At 37.6% G+C, this 22,448-nt stretch overlaps 1 protein-coding gene across 1 annotated transcript in view; it reads right to left on the bottom strand.

The window, feature by feature from the left end:
* The window catches only part of LOC117950898 (adhesion G-protein coupled receptor D2), a 97,291-nt gene that overhangs the window by 55,972 nt on the left and 18,871 nt on the right, over nt 1-22,448 (bottom strand). The window contains 5 exon segments of the mRNA XM_034882307.1: nt 15,912-16,032; nt 17,568-17,683; nt 17,864-17,997; nt 18,338-18,491; nt 22,091-22,193. Of these exon segments, the coding sequence (XP_034738198.1) occupies nt 15,912-16,032; nt 17,568-17,683; nt 17,864-17,997; nt 18,338-18,491; nt 22,091-22,193 (628 nt within the window).

Here is a 22,448-nt window from a genome sequence, read left to right as displayed (position 1 = left end):
TATGTTGCACAAAGTTTTGCTTAAAATGTATACGATTTGCTCAGGGAACAATGTAATGTTCACCTTTTGTCCATTCTTTTTGAGAAGGTGTGCAATGTGTCATCATTCATATGCATACATTCATAGGCATAAAAACAAATTTAAAATCACCTGACAGATATATGTGTGCGCACACACACAGTAACGTTTGAACAGAACGCCTAAAATTGCACCGCTGACAAGACTGTGTTGCAGTGCCCTTGACTAACAATGACAAATGGATGCAATATGCAAAAACTGAACAAGTCGCTTTTGGGCACAAAAACAGGAAAAGATTGCTCCAGGTACCGTTAAGGGATGCATTTGCTTTCCTGTATCCCGGCATAGGTGAACCTAGCTGAGGTTAATGGTTTGTGTCAAGATCAAGAAGGGTGTGGGTTAGTGTGTGTGATGTGTGTCCATTAAGTTGTGAGTGAGGAGAAAGAAAGAGAGAGTATATTTCGCTTATTTAGTGGTGTGGATTGTCAATGGGTGAGTCTTGTGATACATTATGTTGCTCTTACTGTGACCTTATATGTGTTAGGAATGTAAATGATTACAGATTAATTATTTGGATATGAAGAAATTATGCACTTTAAACCTTTTTTTTATAAACTGAATGGCAAAAAAAAAAATGTAATAGAGAGAAAAGAAATATGTACAATATGGTTGCAAACGGGAAGATCTTATTAATTTTATTGGATCCCGTTTGCATTGAACTATGGATTACACATTTAATGTTCATCAATTTAAAAGATAATTTTGTCTCAGTTTGTCATAAAACTGTTGAAGTATTAGACTGTGAGAATATGTTATTAGAAAGACTACACACTACAAATTTGCATGGGTAAAGTCTCGCTAAAACTACAATGCCTGTGTGTTTCGTACCGGAATGTAAAATTACTCACACAAGCAACGGATCTTGCTCGTTCTTTCACTTCTCGGCTGATAAAGCTTTTCTGGATAAAACACTTCAGGTAAGATAACGTTACATTTGTTGTGGAACATAGCGGAGCAAGCTAGCTAGCAAGCAAGCCAAGTATTCACTAAGGTGACGTAAATTGTGGGAGACGAGATATTGAGTGTCAGCGTCAGTTCTGGCGGGGCAAGTAGTCAAGACGCTGCAAACGCTAATGGCCAACAACACTTTCTCATCAGCTGATCTGCTCCAGCTGACCTGCACCAGCTGATCGGCATCAACTGACGTGCATCAGCGCATCAGCTGGTCAACTCCCCTTTCTGCTTAATGCCTATGCTCAAACAGGGTGCCTTAGAGAGCAGCTCACTGTTTCTGGTCAAAATAATTTCCCAAACACAAATATCTTCAAAACACCCTGAACCAAAAGTCAAAATGCAAGTATAAAGTTTCCTACAATTAAAATATATATATATATATATATATATATATGTATGTGTGTGTTGTGCATACATGCAGTTTGTATACTATGTGTACTGTATATATATTGTTTGTGTGTATGCTTGTTTTGGGCATCGCTGCGCCATGGAGTGGAGTTAGGTTGGCATGGAAAGTTGTGCATAACTGTATAAAGAACTTTCATCTGGGTATTTTTATGAAATGCAGTAAAAATATATATGTGTACTGTTTCTATAATTAAAATTGATTTAAATAAGTCAGAAAGCAAACTAAAAGGTAAATGTTAGCTTAGATGACTCCACTGAAAGGAAACAGAAGTCTTATAATGTACAAAAATGTACAATTTAAAAGGAGGATCTAAAATAACCTCGTCTCTGTATACGACTGTGAGAGAATAAGATTTGGCTCACACTATTTGTGATTCCATTTCTGTGTTTGTATATACATGCCTTAATAAACCCACTTCTGTGTGTATCCATGTATTTGTGTATGTGCGTGTGTACATGAGTGTGTGCGTATGCGTACATGTATGCTACAGCACCACCATGGAGGCAGGGTGTATCCATCATAATAAACCGGCAGACTCGGCAACTGTCACATGCAATCACACTTCACTACGGTTCGCAGGACTTCAAAGTGAAAATGAATGGTAGTTCATCGACATGAAGACTTCATATATCTTCGGGTTTTTTTTTAAAGCTTTTTCGCTTTTATTTTTTGGAGGAGACTCTTTTCTCCCAGCCCCCTTTTGTTGTGAGGATAGTTTTGTCACTGTCTGAAACGCATGGTGGGACACATGGGTTTTGAAAAGAAAATTAAAATTCTTTTACTTCCATCATTTTCTATCAGGCAATTTAAAATCCCTAACCCTCAGGTTTTCACTCCAATCAGACAGAGTTTGATTGGAGAGAATTGGGATTCGCTTTCCCCACATTTCCACTCACAGTTATATATGAAAGATCACATTTACATATAGGTTAGAGAGTGTATGAGGGAAGTTGTGGTGGCCGTAGAGCAGCGTTAGACAAAATTAGTCAAGATACTTATCAACTTCTTTTGACATGTTTTAGCAAAGAATTTCCTTTCAAAGGTTTGACAGAAACAGAGCAACATGGGCATCAAAGTGAAATCATAGATTCACCACCTGTTGATTTCAAATCCAATGTTTGTTTTTTAAGACAGTTTCATTTTTTGCAAATATGCATCTCTATGGCTAGCAGTATTTTTGACTTCTCTGTGATGTTGCGCTTGACTATTAATGTACAATTGGATTTTGTGAGCTTGTGGACTGAGAGTGGATGCCCATGATTAAAAGAAAAAACAAAAAAACAGGTGTTAAAACCAGCAAACCAGAACTGAAGCTTTGTTGTGTAAATATATGCAAAGACAATAAAGAGCTACCCATCCATCTAATAAAATGAAAGATAGACAGATGATAAACCAAAACCTAGGGAAGGCAAAAACTTGACTATTGTTTCCACTGAGAGAGGCCTCAAAATAAAAACAATTTCACATTACAGGAAGTACTTTGATATGTTGTAAATAGTCAAAATACATTTAATTATGCTTTAAATATTTCCCAAAGAAAAAGGCCCTATTCAATTTCAATTAAGTGTAATAGTCGTACATCCAATAAATCATGCCTTGATGGTAACGCAGATTAATGACAGTAAAACCCCTTTTAAGATTGAAGTCTACATGGCATTAAGCTATAATTGAACATGGCAAGTGTTAAATGTGATAATCATCAAATTTGTAACCACTAGAAAGTCAAATGAGCCATAATAATGCCAATGCTGCAGCTGCTGCAGCTCTCTCGCACCACAGTTAGGCTTGCCTTTAATCTAGTAATGACTCTGAAATGACACTGTGCTTTAAAAAAAACTATGGAAAGGATTTAGGTCTCTCTACATCACTCCCTCTCTCTCTGCCCTGGCCCAGGCCCTGCTCTCACTCTCCAAACTGTTTGATTGGCACATGCTTTCACTTAATGAGGGACAATTACTAAGGAAAACAAGTGGGAGACCACATCTGCTCAGTGTAAAAAGAAGCCCAGGCCTGGTGCGATCTGTCAGATGGGGCTTTCAGGTTGTGTGTGTGAATGTTTAACCCACCTTCAGCTGCCTCCCAGTCCAACACAAACCCACCAGGACCCTCCCTGCACCCTGGCCCGACAAGAAGCAGATTAACAGGAATCAGCATGTGGCTATAAACACTTACAGGGAAGAGTGTATATTTGTGCACTGACACGCATGGGAAATGACCTAGGGTATCTGTCGGGGACAAGCCAGGGGCCACAGCAGGAAGGGCAAGAGGCCAGTAGGGATGATCAACATCAACATCCCAATCAGTGTCCTGCTGCCAGAGCTGTTGTTCCCCAGCTCCCATCGCCACTGTTTTGTTTACTTTCACACAATGCTGTGATGGCAGTAAAATACACAGGTAGCCGCCCTGCTCCCCAGACACCTCCACACAAATCATCTCTGAATAGGATTTACATTGTGCTTAAAAGTCTCCTAGTCTAAAAGTCTGCCCATGTTTACAGGTAGTGCCTTGATTATTGTCCACTAGTACCGTAAATCAAAGTTTTAAAGTGGGCTGTGTCATGTTTAAATGGAGTTAATGACACAAATAAATGTTGCTTGACTGGTAAAATGACAAGTTATTGCATTTTCAAATAGATTTTAATTCCTAACCTTCTTCAGAAATTAACACATTTGAGTTTGATAGTTACATACTGTACACACAACAATTATTTTGCAAACTATCAATCAGGATTTCAAATTGTGTCCAGTCTATAGGTGAGGTCTTAATTTAATGCTTGATGCTTTTAAAAGATGCTTCTAAACAAAGATGATATTTCACATTTTCCTCACTTAACCTATCCAACATTCCACCTTTTCATTCATGAATAGGCATGAAAGTGAAAATAAATAAATCAAATGTATCCGTCACTTAGACAGCAATTTTATCTCATTTGTTTTGCCAGCTTTGTTTTAGGCGGGTCCAAAGTCAGCGATTAAATAAGTACATTTGTACTACAAGTCTTTATATTTATATCATACATTTCTATATGTACAGTAACACATTTATCACACTTTTTCAGTCTAAAAATGCATAATTTAGTAGAGAACTGATCTAACTGCCATCTGACAAAGCCTAAATAACGTTATTATTAAGTGTATATTAATTTGTTCCTTCAATAACTAGTCATTTGTTTCAAGCATATCTTATTTTAAACATCTAATATTATTTTGTATTTTCAAAAGTGGTAGATGCTATGATAAAAGAATAAACATAAAAATGGAGTAATATTAGATTTAGGAACAGTAGACCTTCACTTAATGGGGATAAATTCAGCTGCTTTGCCCATGGCAAGCATGTGCTAAGTTAAACTACACTGCCTCTCTCATTTTACAAACCATTTGGTAAGACAATTACCAATTTATTATTCTAACTTGATATACAGTTGCAGAACACAATCACATTTTCTATTTTTCTATTCTATTTTACATTTTTACATATTCTATTGGAATAATTTCAAAGAGAGAGAGACAGCAGCATTTATTTGCTTTAATCTTAATTCAGCAAAAACAAAATGGGTCACTTGTAAGCTTGAATTGATATTCGACAGCCTTTTAACCTCCTGTCACCCTCAACCCCCCCTCCACCCCATTAAACCACCCCCTGCCACCCACCCACTAGAAGAACAACAGTGTTTTTGCTTTCTTGCCCTGTGCTGACCCAGTTCTCTCTAATTACTCACAAAGTATACATCAAAGCCGGGCAAATCTACAGATCTGCTGCAAAGTGGCAGGGTAAGGGAAACCAGGACTATTCCTAAACCAGTCGTCACTGGTGTGTGTGTGTGTGTGTGTGTGCGCGCGCATGTATGTGCGTTTGTGTGTGCACGCGTGGAATGGTGTCAGCCAATACAAAAGGCAAGGCGGTGAACTTATAAATAGAACGGTCATTGTTTCGACATGGGTAATTTCGGGTGTCGGAGTTGTTCCTGTATGGGTTGGACAAGGAATGGGGGGGGGATGGTGAGAAGTGAGGTCATGAAGTTGGGAGTCAGCTGATGGAATAATCCCCGCCTGTTGACATGCATGTATGCAAAAAAAACATAATATCATAGAAACTCACACGTATCACTAAATGCGTCAAAGCACAGATTAATATACAAAAACAAAGGTGCAATACGTAGGTAAATTATAGTCTCTCTCTCTCTCCCTCCCTCTCACACACACACAACCGCAAAAGGAACACACACAGAAGTGCAGACATACAGGTATGGTAGGGCAGGGGCAAAGGGGATGGTTTGCTTTCTTATGACACAGGCTATTACTAAATTGAGCTGGCAGGTAATTCTAAAGCAAATAAATGCCAGCAGGTTTAACACAAGGAGAGGTCTTAGGGGTGCCGGCGTGAGCAATGACAGGAATTCTCTCGCCTCTTTTGACAGGAAGCCTATTATTCTCACCGCTTTATTTTACCAGGCCAGTTTGTAAAAACTGATCACTCCGATAGTATTTCATCTCTCCCCAAAAATCAGTCCCTTCTCATCTAAATTACAGCCGCTCCTTTCTCACATTTGCTTGTCCGTCTCTTCACTCCCAGACTTAATATATACAGTGAAAGAGAATGTAGGTAGCTATTGTTTAACAGCTTCTTTTACTGATTCAGTTAGTTTCAAGGGTACTTGAGTGATTTTTGTGTCAAAACCTTGGTGCCAATATCTCAAATTAAGTCTCTGTCTTGAGAAATCGACCCACCAAGAAGGTGAACATACAGCATTATGAAATGTGCAACCGAGCTCTAATGTTAATGCTGTTCAAACTTTAAAAAACAACCAAGAAACATACAAATACAGCAAAAGATGAAAAGAGACAAAAAGGGAAAAAATAAGAACAAGTTGAGACAAAACACACTATAAATATACTACTTAAAAAAACTGTGCTACATCCTCATTATAAGTGCCATCTCCAAAAAGCGTGGTGGGAGTCGGTGCTGACCTTGGTATCCCGTTTGAATATTGTTTTAATGCCGTGGCTGGTAATTGTGGATGCAATGCAAACAGTGGCCTCTTTTTCAAAGGGAAAGTTATTTTCCCAGGCAATGTGAATGCAAACAATCATGTCGTGCATTTATTTGTTTGTTTTTATACCCCACCTCATAATTATCCAAGACACTAATTAAAATATGGATTTATAAATAAATCTCCATGATTTTACCTATGACTACATTAGCTTAAGTTTTCATCACCCTTGCGTAGATTTGTTTTTTAATTTCCTTAATCAAACACAAGACAATCTTTCCGTCTGAGTATTATTTGCAATCTTTTTATTAAATTGTGTATTTAAAAACATATAAAATACAGAAGTGTCTGGTTTGTAATTAAATGCTACTATTAATGTGAAATAAGATTTATACAGTATTAGAAATGTTAATTATAAGTTAATTTAGGGCTGTTTTTTTCAATTTTGAAAAACTAAAAACTAATCAAAAGTAATTATCAGTGTAGTAAGCATTTATGTTTTGCAAGTATTTAAAGCACAAAGTATGTATGTAAATATAGTATTTCATTCCATTAAGTGTAATTTTGCCAGCAAAGGGTGAACATTCTTACTGTGTTCTATTTTTACGGCCGTTGTTTTAAATTGCGTGATGAGAGATGCAGCCAACTTTGAATGAAAATGTCAAGGGAATGTGGTTCCTGCGTTCTTAAACAATCCAAAATGAAAAACATTTCCCTCCATAATCTGACCGGTGAGAGGTTTGACATGCGCGCGTGTGTGCTCCTGCACGTGTCCCTTTATGTGTATACATGTACTCTGTGTGAATTGGGCACTTGAAAAATAAAATGTTCTTCTTGTGTGGTAACTTTACTTATAACCATACATATAACCAACCTACATAAAAGTAAAAGCCCTCAAGTTATCAATGTACAAAATCCTAGTGGATTGTCGCATCAAAATTATATTTTTTATACGTCAATGTCAATCAAATCTAATTTTTTGATCTTAATATTAGCTATCAACAAGTCAACATTAAAACCTGCAATTAATTTGATTTTGTCATGCATCCCTTGTTTCTTTCATTTTGTTTAATATGTTTGGTTTCATCTCTTGTTTCCTGGCAGTAAGCATATTTCTCCTGCCATTGAATAGTGGTGTTGGGTCACCTTGTCTGAAGCAGCTGCTTACCCTAAAATAATTCAATTAAAAAAAAAAATAATGGAAAAACAGCCTGATATAAGTAACATTGTTCTGTGTTTCAGGGGGGAGTTTTCGTGTCCATAAGGGTCTGAATGCTGTTTCATCAGCTTTTCCATCCTGTCAGCAATAGCCTTGTCTGGGAATCCTGGTTATTTTTGAGGGCATGAAATAAATCACATTTTTCAAAAAATACTAAATATTGGCCAAGTATCAGCCACTGTATCTCATTTACAGAAGTATATTTATCAATCATCAAAAACCAGGAGAGCCTCAGTTACAACATGGTATAACAGGAAAAAAAGAAATAGGGAGGGGAAGCAGGATAGGAAAAATGTGTCTTTGAATGGGCCGGTTGTGCAGGTCCAGATGAGTGGGCTGGAGATGACTGACTGGGAAACTGGATCCAAGTTCAGTTGTTTTTGTTTCTTCTGCCAAATGAGAAATTAAAATAACTTCTAACTCCTTGGTCTGTAGGGTGTTGTGGGTAGTGGTGACAAGTGGTTACACAAACTATGCACACGCGCACACAAACTTACAATACTTGCCAGGGAATTACATTAAAAAAATTCAAGCTGTTCTTAAAAAGATTGGAAGTACATTTTAACACATGAACAGAGACACGCAAATGCCACCATCACCGAGTAAATCCTCCTTTCATCCACTGGTTTAGTCTTTGTTTTTGCTCACTGCGTGCTTTTTTGCAGTGTATTACTTACCTGGCCACTTTAATAGTGAATGCTCTCTAACTCTATTTTGGACTGTATGGGGTTAGATTTAAAGTAAAGGTTGAAATTATAATTTGTAGAAAGAATATTTTTGATGCACCGGCTTTTTAGGAAGCATGAACCCCACTGCTTTGAGACAGCAACAAGAGCAAAATCACACCTGATTAATAAGATATATTATTTAAGAAATAATAACAGTGTTAGGCAAAACAGAGACCCCAATATGGATTCACTAACATTTGATTTATTTAGTTTTCTAGATCAACAACAAGGATGGCGATGGCTTTACTTCAGGTTTTAAAAGAGCCTCAAAACTGCAGGTTGACTCAAGGTAATATTAAGGGCACACTTTCTACCACTTATAGTATGCAGGGAAGTTTTCCCTCTTACCAACCATCTGTTAAGGCCTAAATACTTAAATAAGAGCTCCCCATAAAAATCATCAGGCCTCATTCACAAATGCTATGTTCTTTTTGCCAAAAAACAGAAAAATAAAAAATAAACATAGAGCCTCAATCTGTACAAATAACTGACTTATTCTTACACATGATCTTAAAAGTGGAGGTATATTCAGGAACAATTATGCTTAGATGTGATATCATTAGCAACAATCAGAGAAAACTGTGTGGATACTAAAAATCCGAAAATGTATCTCTTAAGTTGCTCGTTCTTTTACTTATACTCACTGTGCCTTTTATAGGGGAAAGGTTATCTTTAAGACAAGTACTTAAAAATGTTAATGTATAAAGTTGATATTTTAGTTTTATTGTGTTATGTGATCATCTTAATGAAACGTGAGCTCTAATTTTTGCGTGTAGGACCCATTTTTCTTTTACACAGATGTGTGGCCTGGCAAATCCCTAGCTGTTTGAAACATTTGTAAAATTCAATGTGCAGAGCACCTCTGTTTCACTAAGATAGGTCTGAGCGTGGTTTTATTACTGGACTTTACAGCAGCTGTGGCTCTGGTGGTAGAGCGGTTGTCTACCAATTGCAAGGTCGGTGGTTCGATGCCTGGCCCTGCAGTCGCATGGTGAAGTGTCCTTGGGCAAGACATGGAACCCCAAATTGATCACGAATGTGGGCCATCAAAGTATAAATGTGTGTGAATCTTCATCTAAATTTTCTGATTTGCAGGTGGCACCATGTAGGCAGCCTCAGCCACTCAGCCACAGTGTATAGATGTCTGCAAATGGTGCCTGTATTATGTTGAAGCACTTTGAGTAGTATTTGAAAAGTGCTATATAAATGCAGTTAATTTAAATTTAAATAACATAAGGGACATATAAGCAAAAGCACTGAGCAAGATGTTGAAAATACTAGTTCTATTGGCATTTTTTACATAAAGTATTCTTCAGATGCTTTATTTGCCATTTCATGGCCTACCAATCACTGAAAACCATAACAAGGATGTGTGTGTGGTCCTAGCAATCTGTCAAAGTTTTTTTACTAAATTAAAAAAATATTAAAGAATCAAAATAAAATCTGTGCATCTGATGTTGTGAAGCCTGGAATGCATGTTGGGTGGGATTCTCCGCCTTAAAGGCCAACATATTCGACGTGGGAATGGTTATGGGTTGTGAAAGGCTGATGCTGATATCAATGGTTCTGCGTTACAGCTGCAGTCAGTTCAACATCCAGTCTGACGTTCATTAGTTGCATTCCAAAACTGACAGCAATTTCCCACAATCTCTATTTAGTAGAAATTCCTCTGAAAGCGCAAGGGGAATTTCTCATATGTAAAACAAAAACTTCAGAGCCACATTTCAAATCCCAATTTGATCAACATAGGTCAACATATTACTTCACATATGAAGTCCACTTAATAACATTTAAAAAAATAAAACTAAACTAAATGTTTAAAGATCAAATTTGATCTCAGATTTTCCAGCTGTGGTCAGTGATAACAAAAGGTGGTTGGCATTACTGGCTGTTAAACACAGGGCTGATACTCTGAGCTTTTCCCGATCTGGCAGTGATAATACTTTGTGCATTAAGCTACACAGGTAATAAGTATCAATACAGTATTGTAGTAACCGAACTATAGGGCCGACAAAAAAGAACCCCCCCCCCTTCTCAAACAATCACTTCTGATGCTATAAAAGCTTTGCTTACTCACACACCACATATCCCATATAAAATCAATAAGCAGAGCAAACCGTATTGATCATATCTATATCTTGTGTACACTCTGATGTCAACCTCTACTAGGCAAGTGTGTTAGTGTGTGTTTGTGGAAGAAGGAGGTTCTGTATTTGTTTCAATGGAAACAATATTCATGTTGAAGCTTTGAGTTGCATTAAAAGTGCCACAGCTAAAAGGCCAATTTTCCAGTCAATTATTCTTTGCATTATTGGGCGTCTAATATGGCTTTGGATGGTCTTATGTCAATCCGTGTATAATTTGAATCCCCACTGTCATGGTGTGACTAAAGTAACCCTTCTGTGAATGAAAATAATGCAATGTGTAACAAACTGTAATCCAAATGAAAAGTAGTTTGTACATTTTTAAAGGAGAGACATTCAGAATGAGTGTTAAAAAATAACATTGATTGCCATTACATTTATCTAAAGAAAAGGTCCTATACAAATCTTTAGAAGAGCAGTTATTTAAATAGTGTCACCACTTCAAGTTGGTGACATCAGAAAAGTATGTCAGGTTAACACTGTTTTCCATTTTCTTTAGAAATTATTAATTACCAAACTAATAAACAATTCCCTGTATTAATCATAGATGTATACAGGTTTGTTTTTCTAAAGTCAGATTAACTGAGTGAAATGATAAATTTGACATTTAAAGCTTTACTGAATGCCTGTAAAGTCTCATAACCACTCACCAATCTGTTCATTTCATAAAAAAATACAAAAACATTGTTGTCACCAGTTCTGTGATTTAAAAGCCCTTAATGCAATGTGAATGAATCGGCTAAAATAAATTCTCTCATTGATTTCTCTATATTTCCACACTGTAATGACAAGGCTCAGGGTTGCCCTCCACAGGCAGCAAGCCGCCATGACAGAAAGTAAAGGATACCTTCCTCACAAAAACCTTGCCTGCAAAGTTACCAAAACAAACCACATGGACTCACTTGCTCTTTCAACAACTTGCTAAGAACTTTCGTTACCCTAACATTTTCTTTCTGACTCCCTAACTTCCTTCACCTCTCTACTGTTTTCTCCCTCTGCTCCTTTTCTTCCGCCCCTCCACAGCTCAAAGTTATTGATAGTTTAAAGTTATGGGCTAATAATAAGATGGACACTGCATGGCCAGGAGCCTATTATACCCAGGTAATGGATAGTGCGGGGGGTTTGAATGACATTGCCCAGAGATTGGATGACGAAGGGTGGAGCGATTTATGGGCTACCCAAAGAGCCCCGTCCCTCTTTTCTCACATGTGCACCTGTAAAACTCACACAGACACTCAGAGACCCGCACACACACGCACACACACACACACACACACACACAGCTATTTATCTCTAGCTTGATAAGGAAGTGGATGAGGCATGCCTGTATTTATGGTACAGATGTTCATAAAAACTAGTGGCTTAGAGAAAGAACTTAGAATCAACTCAAAAGAACAGCCTATCCAGTCAAAACTCTGTATGCACCTTGTTCACACTGTCCAACGAAAGCTACATGAATAATTGAGTTTGGTGAAAATCCTAAAAGTCACAACAGCATATCTCTTTAGCAGCATACACTACAGGTGCAAATAAGGGGCTTAACAATGACCAGCAAACATGCTTAGTTGTGTTCTTGTTTGGTCAGCACAAAACATTAATCAACTTAAACAACTTCTGTGCATAAGTTATGAAGTGCTGATTGAGTATAATAGATACAGTTACGTCCTGTATGCAACTTTCACTCAAAATGAGCATCTTCTGCCGTCAGTTATTAAAACACAAGTAAAAATCAAAAGCCCTGCTTGCTGAGTTCAGTGCAGCACACATGTATTTATGCCAGGTCTAGAGTATATTTGCTCAAAAGAGCCTGCTCAGGTCTCTATTGAGAAAGATAACAGCAGAGACACTTCAGACAGTGTTGACAGGATGCAGGGGGGAGAGGAAGGGGAGGGAGTGCAATGAAAAAGGCTTGTCAACATTATCTGTTTTATTGATTTAACAGTAAAGGCTTGCCGCTTAAGCTTTATGTTGCTTTGGCTGGCCCCATTGAAAATACAACAGCTGCAAATAAAAAACGATTTCCTAAAAAACTTGAGCATTTTTATTTATTTATTTTATTTATCTCCTGCCTACCAGCCCAGGTTCTGCATGCACTATTGTTAAGGTTGCACACATTTCATCATCTATATGAGCAGCAATTATGATGAGACTACGTTCAATTGGAAAAGGAATCAAATCAATGGCATTGAAGAGACTTCTGGTTAATACAATGTTGCAACAACACTACAGCAATGCTTTCAGCTAATCAACATGCTAACACGTTGAAAATCATAATGCTAGCATGTTGATGTTTAGTTGGTATAATGTTAACCATCTTAGTTTAACATGATAGCATGTTAACATTTGCTAATTAGCACTGACTAAAAAGTACAGCTGAGGCTAATGGGACCAGAGGATGGCCCTCGATTAAGGTGACCAGATTTCTCATTCAAAATCCGGGGAGCTTTTTCAGATCAGAAGCGTATGCATCTCCAAAACACGTCATGTTTTTGTTTTTGTAAAATTTTAAAACGGGGACACTAGACCTATAGATCTGTTCTTATTAAGCGCTGAGCCCCCCCAAAAGACTGATCCTAGAGTCACCCCTGCTGCTACTTCATACTTGTCTTGCTCTACACCTCAGAGAGGAATGTTGTAATGTTTACTGAACTGCACTCATCTGACAGCTTTTCCTTTATTGCTTCAGGCTTGTTTCTGCAACAGCTCATTGAGTAACGGATACAATAAAAACTATTGAGGAAATATTTTCCTTTGACATTGATGCAGTATTAAATGAGATCTCTGCAGTCAGCAGCAGCAAAACAAGCTACAATGTAAGTTAATAGGATAATTGTCAAGCTTGTATTTATGTTCATAAAAGTGCATGTTTTGGTACTGACAAACTCAGATTACTATTCTAAGTGTCTGACAACATTATGGAAAGGATTTCTAAGGAGGTTGACCTTTCGGTCAAAGATTAAGACCCTTTTTAAACCATAAAAGTGCATTTGCTAAACCCACCACACTCCATGTAAATAATCAGTAATTTTAGCATTGTAAAATACAGCTTTCTAAAACATCTCTGAGCAGCACTGGCTCTGGCCATCTTGAGCAACTATCGGCTGCGTTTGGTCAATGTTTTCTTTCTCTCATTACAGTTTTGGGTCTGTCAGTCCCAATGAAAACCGGGGACATTTCCAGGGACAGAGCCAGGAGGCGACAGGTCACCAAAACCGGAGACTGTCCCCGGAAACCGGGGACGTCTGGTCACCCTACGCTAGATGGAAGGTTAGGTGATCAACCTTTTTAAAATTCACCCCTGGGGATGATAAATATCTGTATCAAATTTCATTGCAATTTATCCAATAGTTAACAAAAAATGTCAACCTGTGACGGTGAGGGAAAAGTCAGGGGATCAACAATGTCAGTTGGATCCTAAGAGAGCATGAATCTCTGTAAATTTCCCAGAAATCCTTCCCATAGACATTTGACCCTAGCTGTTGAGATATTTCACTGAATACAAACGTTTGACTTACTGAACCTTCTGTAAAAATCAATCAATAGTTTGTTAAGATATTCCACTCAGAATGTCAATCTCTTGGTGTTGTCATCCTCTGGCGATCATGATTTTTTACACAAAATGTCACAACACAAGCACACGTCGAATAATCTTGGTTATTCTTTTCTTTTTTTTAGGACTTAATTGGTATTTTCTTTTCCTGTGCAGCATTCATAACCAAAGGGATGGAATATGCAACGCAACAACAGGCAAAAGCGGTAGCACAAGGCAAAATGTTGGTATTTTTAAAAATCGGGTTGTTAATGTTATGCTGAGAAGAGATGATTAAGGATCAGGTCTTCTTAGGAGGCCACAGGTGCAATAGGTGTGACTATCAGGACAGAAGATAATGATTAACACAGCTCTTTTGCATTGTTACATTTAAACTAAGAAAGTCAAACTAATTGTCAGAAAGACAGACTAACAGACAGGAAAAATACAAAGAAAGGTGGACATACAGACAAACAGAAACATTGCTGACAGACAGGTGGACAGCTGAACGAACAGAGACAGACAGAAAGAGAGACAGATGAATGAAACAGAAAAGAAATCCATATGACGTGTTAACATGTGAAGCAGTGAAGTCGTATAATAAGAGCCTAGAAAAACCTTCAGTATTAATTACTACCGACATGAAAACAATATAATTAGATATGAGGGGGAAACAAACTAGTCATGGCAACCTAGGGACCTTGCTTAATGATCAGACTGCAGCTAAAACCTTTATTGATTTTCTCATTAAATATACAGCTCAATTGAAGATACAGCTGATTAAAAGACGACTACAAATTGCTGGACATGCTAGGGAAGTTGGGTAATGTGGGGCTGCCTGCCTGCCGCAGAGAATTACATGATTTCATCCTCACCTCCTCCTTCATCACTGCAGTACAGTGGGAAAACCAAGAAGTTACTTTTTTTCCATGTGAAAAAACAACATTTCACAAAGTTGTGACCATTTTCAAATAAAGCCGTGATGCCTTCAGGTATACTACCCGAGGCAGAATTTGTTATCATGTTATATGTATGTTTTAACAGTGACTTCAAAAAGTATTCCTTTCTCAAAATTTGTGACAAAACAACCCCTTAAATTTAAGCACTAAAAGCAGAAAATCAACGCTGATAAGCCACAAACAACAAAAATAATGCTGACCTCTGAATACATAAAGCAGAAATAATCAACCACACAACACAAATCTACTTTCCTTGTTAAAATGAAGCACCTGCTTAACACAAGCCAGACCAAGGCTCTCTCCCCCGCCCCCTTTCTGTCTCAGCCTTTACACTGACAAATAAAAACCTTGACAGTCTGTGTGCCCTCACCACGAGAGAAAGAAAGAATTACAATGTATAATGGAAAACCTTTCTGTTTCTCATTGAAGAAGAAAAAACAGTTTACAGTCTATAAACTGTTGAAGTTTATTTGAAGTGGCTCAGGCACAAGTTTTAGCTATGGCATTTAGTTTTGCACTTGTTCTACTTTATTACAACAGGTTGTAACAGATGTGTGGCTGTTTTCAAGAATGTTCTGTAGCAAAACACAAGTTGTATTTCTTTTTCCAATAGTGCTTCTGTACATCTGAGAGAGGCATGCGTGTTAGGATTCAGATGTGTCAAAAGCCCAGTTGGTCTTCATTTTTGACAATGGCAAACAGAGGTATATTACCTTTAAAACAGTTTAAAACAGTATGCCAGTCAATGTATTAAAATAAATCAATGATGTTGTTTCAATCCTGCATTTATTGAATACAAGTATTAAGGCAAACCTGATGTTAACATTTGGATCACAGATTATGCCCTTTAATTATTTATTCTTTTGGTGCTGTGCTAGTGGGTGCTTGCGAGCATGCGTACCTGGAGGGAGTTCAGAAGGATGAAGATGTAGGCCATGACAATGGAGAAAGGCACCAAGACACCACATAGCCATGTCAAGCCGAGAATGGGCAGCAACACCAACACTGCTTTCACTGCCGCCCTGCACACACACACACACACACACACAAATAGATCACAGTACAAAGATGTAAGCATATATGCATATATTGGCAAATATACAAACATGAACACATATATAATTATTATTAAGCACACACACACACACACCAGAAAAACTCTGAACTGGTTGACAGAGCTGAACTTACACCAAACCAGATAAAAAGTATTTAATAATTTCCTAAAAACTGTACTTCCTCCCTAATTGTGCTGAGCTCAATTCTGGGTTTCTCAACTTTTCAGTTCTTTTTGGACAAAACTGAGCGGCTTTGGCAGGCTGGTTGTTCCATATACAACCCTGTGTGGCTGGAAAGGCTCATGGGGTGACAACTTCCCACGTTTAATCCGCTTTAATTCTGTTTAGAGTGGAATTATCTTCCCGCTCAGGTGACCGCCAAACCGCACCAGCTGTGTGTGTGTTCGTGTGTGACATGGCGGACGGCAAGCCCCAGTTTATTTAGCGGAGGAATGTGTTTGAGTTTCCGAGACGGCTGCCACCCAAGGATGCCAAATGGTTCAAGGCCGGCTTTGAGAACCTTCATAAAGCACCCACTGTGAGCCCCGGTGGGCCGAGGTAGTGAAAAAACATATACACTTTAAAATGATTTTCACTGATAGAATCAGATACAAGCTTGCTGGGGGAAATCTACTGGATCATACATAAAATCAAATCACAACCCTTATTAATGATTTGACAGAGTATTGTGTAGATTTATAAGGAGCATACAGCGCTGCAAAAGTTATGTTACTTTTTTATTTTATTTCATTGTGTATTGCAAAACCCAAACTATTGCTAGTTTTTTCAATATCATTCAACCCTAGGCCGCAGCACATACAGTATTAGATGATTGATATATAAAATAAAAAAAAATAAAAATGTATATATTTTATTCCACCATTGCAAGCTATAAGAAAGTCTTACAGACAAATATTTTAGAGATCATAGCAATAGTTTAATTATGGTCAGTACTCCAATTAGCTGCTGAGAGATAATATTTCATTTATATTACACGTCTTCAACACGTTCTCAGAGGTTCCCCTTAAAATTCAAAATTTTCATGAAACTATAAATAACACCACTTCAACCGTTACTATCCTTGTCCTTCCAATCAGTTCAGTATAATATCTATAAACTACTAACTAATTACATTTTTTGATGCAAGGATTCACAAATAACGCTGTCAACACATTTAAAATAAATGAAAATGCCAGGTCTTTAAGAGCTTTTATATTACAAAAAAAGCCAATTATGGCCTTACACATAAGAAAACTAATTTAAATATATTCTGTACAATAAAAAAATTAAGCTTGAAGAATTTGTATTAAAAGAACTAATGTAATCAATTCAAAATGTAGTCCATATACAGTATAGTTTGATAAATGAGATTTGCTGTTTTAAAATGACAAAAACAATATAAAATCTTCCATCCGTTTTTTTTTTTTTACGCCCCGGGACTACAGCTTGTCTGCTCCAAAAGAGGAAAAATAGGACAAATTGTGCCTCCTTGTGGTTTGTACCTGATTTGCTCATAGGCTTGTTCCACAGGACTGGTTCCCATGGTCAACATGATGGATCTTCTCTTGGCTGTGGAGATGGTGATGACCACCACCCTGGTCAGTACCAAGATATTCACCTGAAAAAAGGAAGGGTACAGAAATGAGAAAAGGCAGAGGAAAAGTGACAGAGATATGAGCTGAGCTGTACTCAAATGAGTAATTAAAGAAAATACCAATACAATGATTTATTACATATTTTAACCATTTCATTTAACCTGAACAGACTACATGGTATGATCCGGATTTCATTTTCTGACCATGATGATGAAGACGACGGGCCCAGCAAAGCCCCAGATAACGCCATTCTGGACACTGAGCCAGCAGTAGCCATTGGCCGAGTATTTGCCTGAGGCTGATGCCAGCGTGATGGTGACGATCAATACCGGCAGACCTGGAGGGAGGGATGCGAATAAAAGAAAAGCAGAGAGAGAGGACGTGAAGGAAAATAAAGGAAAAGAATAAAAGTACCAAGACATAGATAATTAAGATAAGGGTTAGGGTCAAAATGCACAAGGGAGGGGGAAAGGAAACCACATTAAGAGATAATTGTGATGCAAATGGTCACACGCATCAGACAAAAATCTATTACAGTTTAAGAAAAGTATTTTCTTATATTTCCTACAAATATGGTGTATACAACAAATTGCCATTATCATTTCATGTCAATCCAAAACAACAAATAAAAAAAACAATTGGGCTATCATAATTTGGCTCTTTTTAAGCTTTTGTACCCCAGCCGATGAGATAGTAATACTTCATGTGACGCTCCTCGCTTAGGTTGACGGCAACCACCTTGCTCCAGAGCAGCAGACCCTCCACCAGCATCCAGCTAAATGCTGCCATGAAGAAGAGATGGAGCAGTGCCGCCACAAGTGTACATGCCACCTACAAACACACCAACACAGTCATGCAGACACACGTTACATTTCACATTTCAAGAATTTAGATTAGGCTTTTAAGTGACATTCCCTTAACAGAAACAATTAATTAACTTCAAATTCCATGTTCCAAGTACATACGAAGAACCTAGTGTCCTTTTTGCACGTGAATATAAGGGAGAATTTGGTTGATTGCACATTACTATCAATTCTAATTTGCAAGGGTCAGTTTTGTAAGAAAGATTTGGTACCTCCAAAAAGACAGTTCACATTTGCACAGGAAAAGGGACGGTTGTGGGAACCAAAAGGAAGTTCTACACAGGATCAACACATGTACATTCTTCACACACCCATGTTCATAAACTCTTAATAATTAGGTTCAGAAATTCAACTGCGTGAAAAATACACACACACACACACACACACACACACACACACGACCCTTAGACATAAACCGATCAGCCATTGTTTGTCACACAGAACCATCTGAAAAGCCATCATTGCATGGCCGCAGAAACTAGGGGTGCAGAGGGTGCGGCAGCATGCCCTAGCAAAAGGACAAAAAACTAAAACCATGATTAAAAAAACAAAACAAAAACATTTATTTTTAATAAATTGATTATCAATATAAACCCAATCCCTTTCATTAGAAATTTATTGTAATACATTTTACAATTTGGTAAGTAAGAAATAAACACATAATTTGAATGATTCTGCCGATTTTGCTAAGAGTCAGGCGCGCTGCGTGCCTCTGACGCTGATGAGTGAAGATAGTTGGGGGAACATTCCCTGCAGGTCAACAGTACAGACTTTCGCAAGCCATGGCACAAAAGCGCATTTTGAATTTCTTTATAAATCACCCACAGGCTAAAAAGCCTAAAAACAAAAAATCAGAGGCAGAAAACTCAGCAACGGTAACCAAAAGAAGTAGCAGCACCTCTCCACCTCCACACTGCCAGAGCGACCTGCTAGCCACAGACGACCAGGCAGCTAATGTTGTTAGCCAAGCTAGCAGCAGCAGGGCAGCCGCAGAGGGAACTCAGTGATGCAGCCTCGGGGCCCCTATTTTCTGGTAGACGTTTTGGAGATGAGGATTTTTTGTGTTTTTTGTGTTATGACTGCAGCACAAGGTAAGAATGCTGGTTTATTATTATGCTGCTGCCGTGCAGTAAGTTGGCATCAACTGTTCAGTAACAGTTCAATAGAAAGTTTACAGGAATTATTGGAGATAATTGTGTTTTTTACATGCATTTAAAGCCTTCTTATTGGAAAACCAGAATGAGGTCTCATCTATATTTAATTATCCTATATCCTACCTATAATTAATTATTCTACCGTATTGTTATAAAATTATTAGACCCTGTTAGGAACTGTTGATACATACGGCCCACGTAAAATTTGCTATTGATGTGCTACAAAAACTTAAGGCTGCATTTCTCTATTTCAATGTTTATGTCAGGAATGACTGGCTTGCTTCCCTTTCATTTGATTTAATATAATTCAGTGATGTGTTTAGTGGCTCTGTTTTTTAACTTGTAGTAGGCCTATTCTGTGCCATTGTCGCAGCCGTGTGCCCTTATCCTACGTTACTCGTGCATAGTTGGTTCTGTCTTGTCTATGGAGTTTATTCTATTTATTTTTTGCTTGTGGAGCGTGTAGCTTACATGTGTTCCAGTTCTATTATCGAAGCCTTAGTACTGTTTTGACACCACAGAGTGGCTTTATTTTAATAAAGAGCTATTTTGTCTTCATCTTGACAGTATGGGTGTGAAAGAAATTTATATTTGGTTGAAAAGCGATGGTGTTTCCAGGTCAGTAGCCAATGGCAGGCTAATTATTGTCTTGGATAGGCTATTTATGATGAATTGAAAATGTATACAGTTCGATACATTGTGATGGATGCAGTTAGGAGTGTGGTGGTTGACTTTGGCTGAAAACTTCACTCTAGAAATTTGTCATATATTATATATCAGTTTGAAACTGATATATAATATAGGTGTTATATAATATAAATAATACTTATCATTAACATACCATTTGTTAATGATTAACCACTCAGTATGATGCAACACTTTATTTGCAGGTACACACAATGCTTCAGTAATGGTAATTAATGGTTAGGTAATCATTTGTTAATACGAAGCAGCTAACTAAAGATCAATCCTTCTTCGGTCTACTACTGCTCTAGAGCGTACAAAACCCAGGGTGGCAGGATTAAAGCATGCCCTGCCGCGGCATAAAATTACTTTTAAGCATTCAAAAATTACACAGCTACTGAATATACTGTACCTTGTTTGTCAATGTAAATGTTTTGTGAATATCATTATTAAAATATATTAGGAATAACCTTCCTGTATCACATATATTCTTTTTTTTACTATAACTCCCATGAATAGATTTCCTAAGGATTCATTAGTACTGGCTAAAAATAACTAATCATTAGTGCTTGAGTCCGTCATTCAGTAACTAATCATTAACTAACCAGTGGTTTCAAATTTTTTCCCCATTCATTTAACAGTAACTAACCATAAGTCAGTCGACGTTCATTCTGCCCGATTTGACTTGGTAAATCCCACACTTGATGAGTTGGCAGTCAGACTCAATGAAAACTCATTAACTTACCAATCATTCCTCATTATTTCTAATTTGTTAATTATGAAATACGTATTTTTTGTGTACATTATTTTTAAAGTGTTACCTAAATAGCTCTGGATTGGCTTAAAACCGTGTGTTAAAACCTTGTTAAACTCTTAAAAATTCCTTTCCTGATGGTCAGTCAGTCTTTATTTACATACACTTGATACACTTTCTACATGCAGCCACATGCCGCCAAGGGAAAGCCCACCCTGACATGACCGGGGGTCAAAGGACCAGGGGTCAAACCAACTACAGGCCATTGAGTGACTACTGAAAGACTAAGCCATGTGTTCTAGCTGATAAATACAACATCAGTGGCCACTTAAGTAATCCAAATTGCAATGCCAAAGCATTTATTTTACCAGGATCTCCCAGTATGGATTTGGATTTCAAGTCTCATTAAGGTAGCTTTTAACTATATTGCCATGGGATTGGTATTGCTTAGCTTCCGTATTGGGACTCCTGTTTTCCTCTCCCGACTGGGTGCATGCCATATATTGTAGGCGATACACCGACTGACTATGGTTGTTCCTCATACAACCTCACTTCAATAGATCCAAACTATCCCCTTAACATTGAAATGTATAGGTAGGTGGACTAAAGCATAACAGCCAGTCTCAACAGTAGTCTTCTTTCTGTAAATGCCACAGATATTGTAGAAATTGAAATCATAATATGTAAAACCATTTTTAAAATATTGAAAATGAATGTTTTATGAAACTATTAAAACTAATTTTATTGTGGAACTCCTAATAACTGCTGTCAAACAAAACACGCGTCCTTGTATCTAAACAAAAAGAGGTATCTTTTGTTGCTCCCATTTTCAACTTCCATCTGGATGCATTTTTCAAATACCGTATCCATCAACAGCAAGTGAGTTCTGTTTATCTGTCCCTAGTCTGCTCCTTGGTGTAACAACATTATATTATATATACATAAATATTTATAAATAAAATTAGTTCCCCGTACCTTGTTGTGAATGGCTGAGCCGCTGCAGAGCAGAATCACCTGGGCGCAGATCAGAGCAATGAACAAGTTCTTATGGATGGACGTCCTGTCAGATTTGGGGATGCTATGGACAAAGATAGGGATTAGATCAAGTTTTTAGACAGATCTTGTCGTAAAATTAGATATGGGTAAAAATGACAGTATTGCTACACAGTGATAACAAAACAAATGGTACATTTTAAAGCATAGTAGATAGTTTTAGTAATTTAACGTACAACAATGTGCAAACAGCCAATTGGGGCTGAAAACATGAAAACAAAATTGATGGATGAATAAATAATGAAAAAGGAAAGATCACAATGTTATTTAATCAAATGGG

Source organism: Etheostoma cragini, chromosome 9 (genome assembly GCF_013103735.1).
Source record: "Etheostoma cragini isolate CJK2018 chromosome 9, CSU_Ecrag_1.0, whole genome shotgun sequence".
Lineage (NCBI taxonomy): Eukaryota > Metazoa > Chordata > Actinopteri > Perciformes > Percidae > Etheostoma > Etheostoma cragini.
This window is presented reverse-complemented; position numbering and strand designations above follow the sequence as displayed.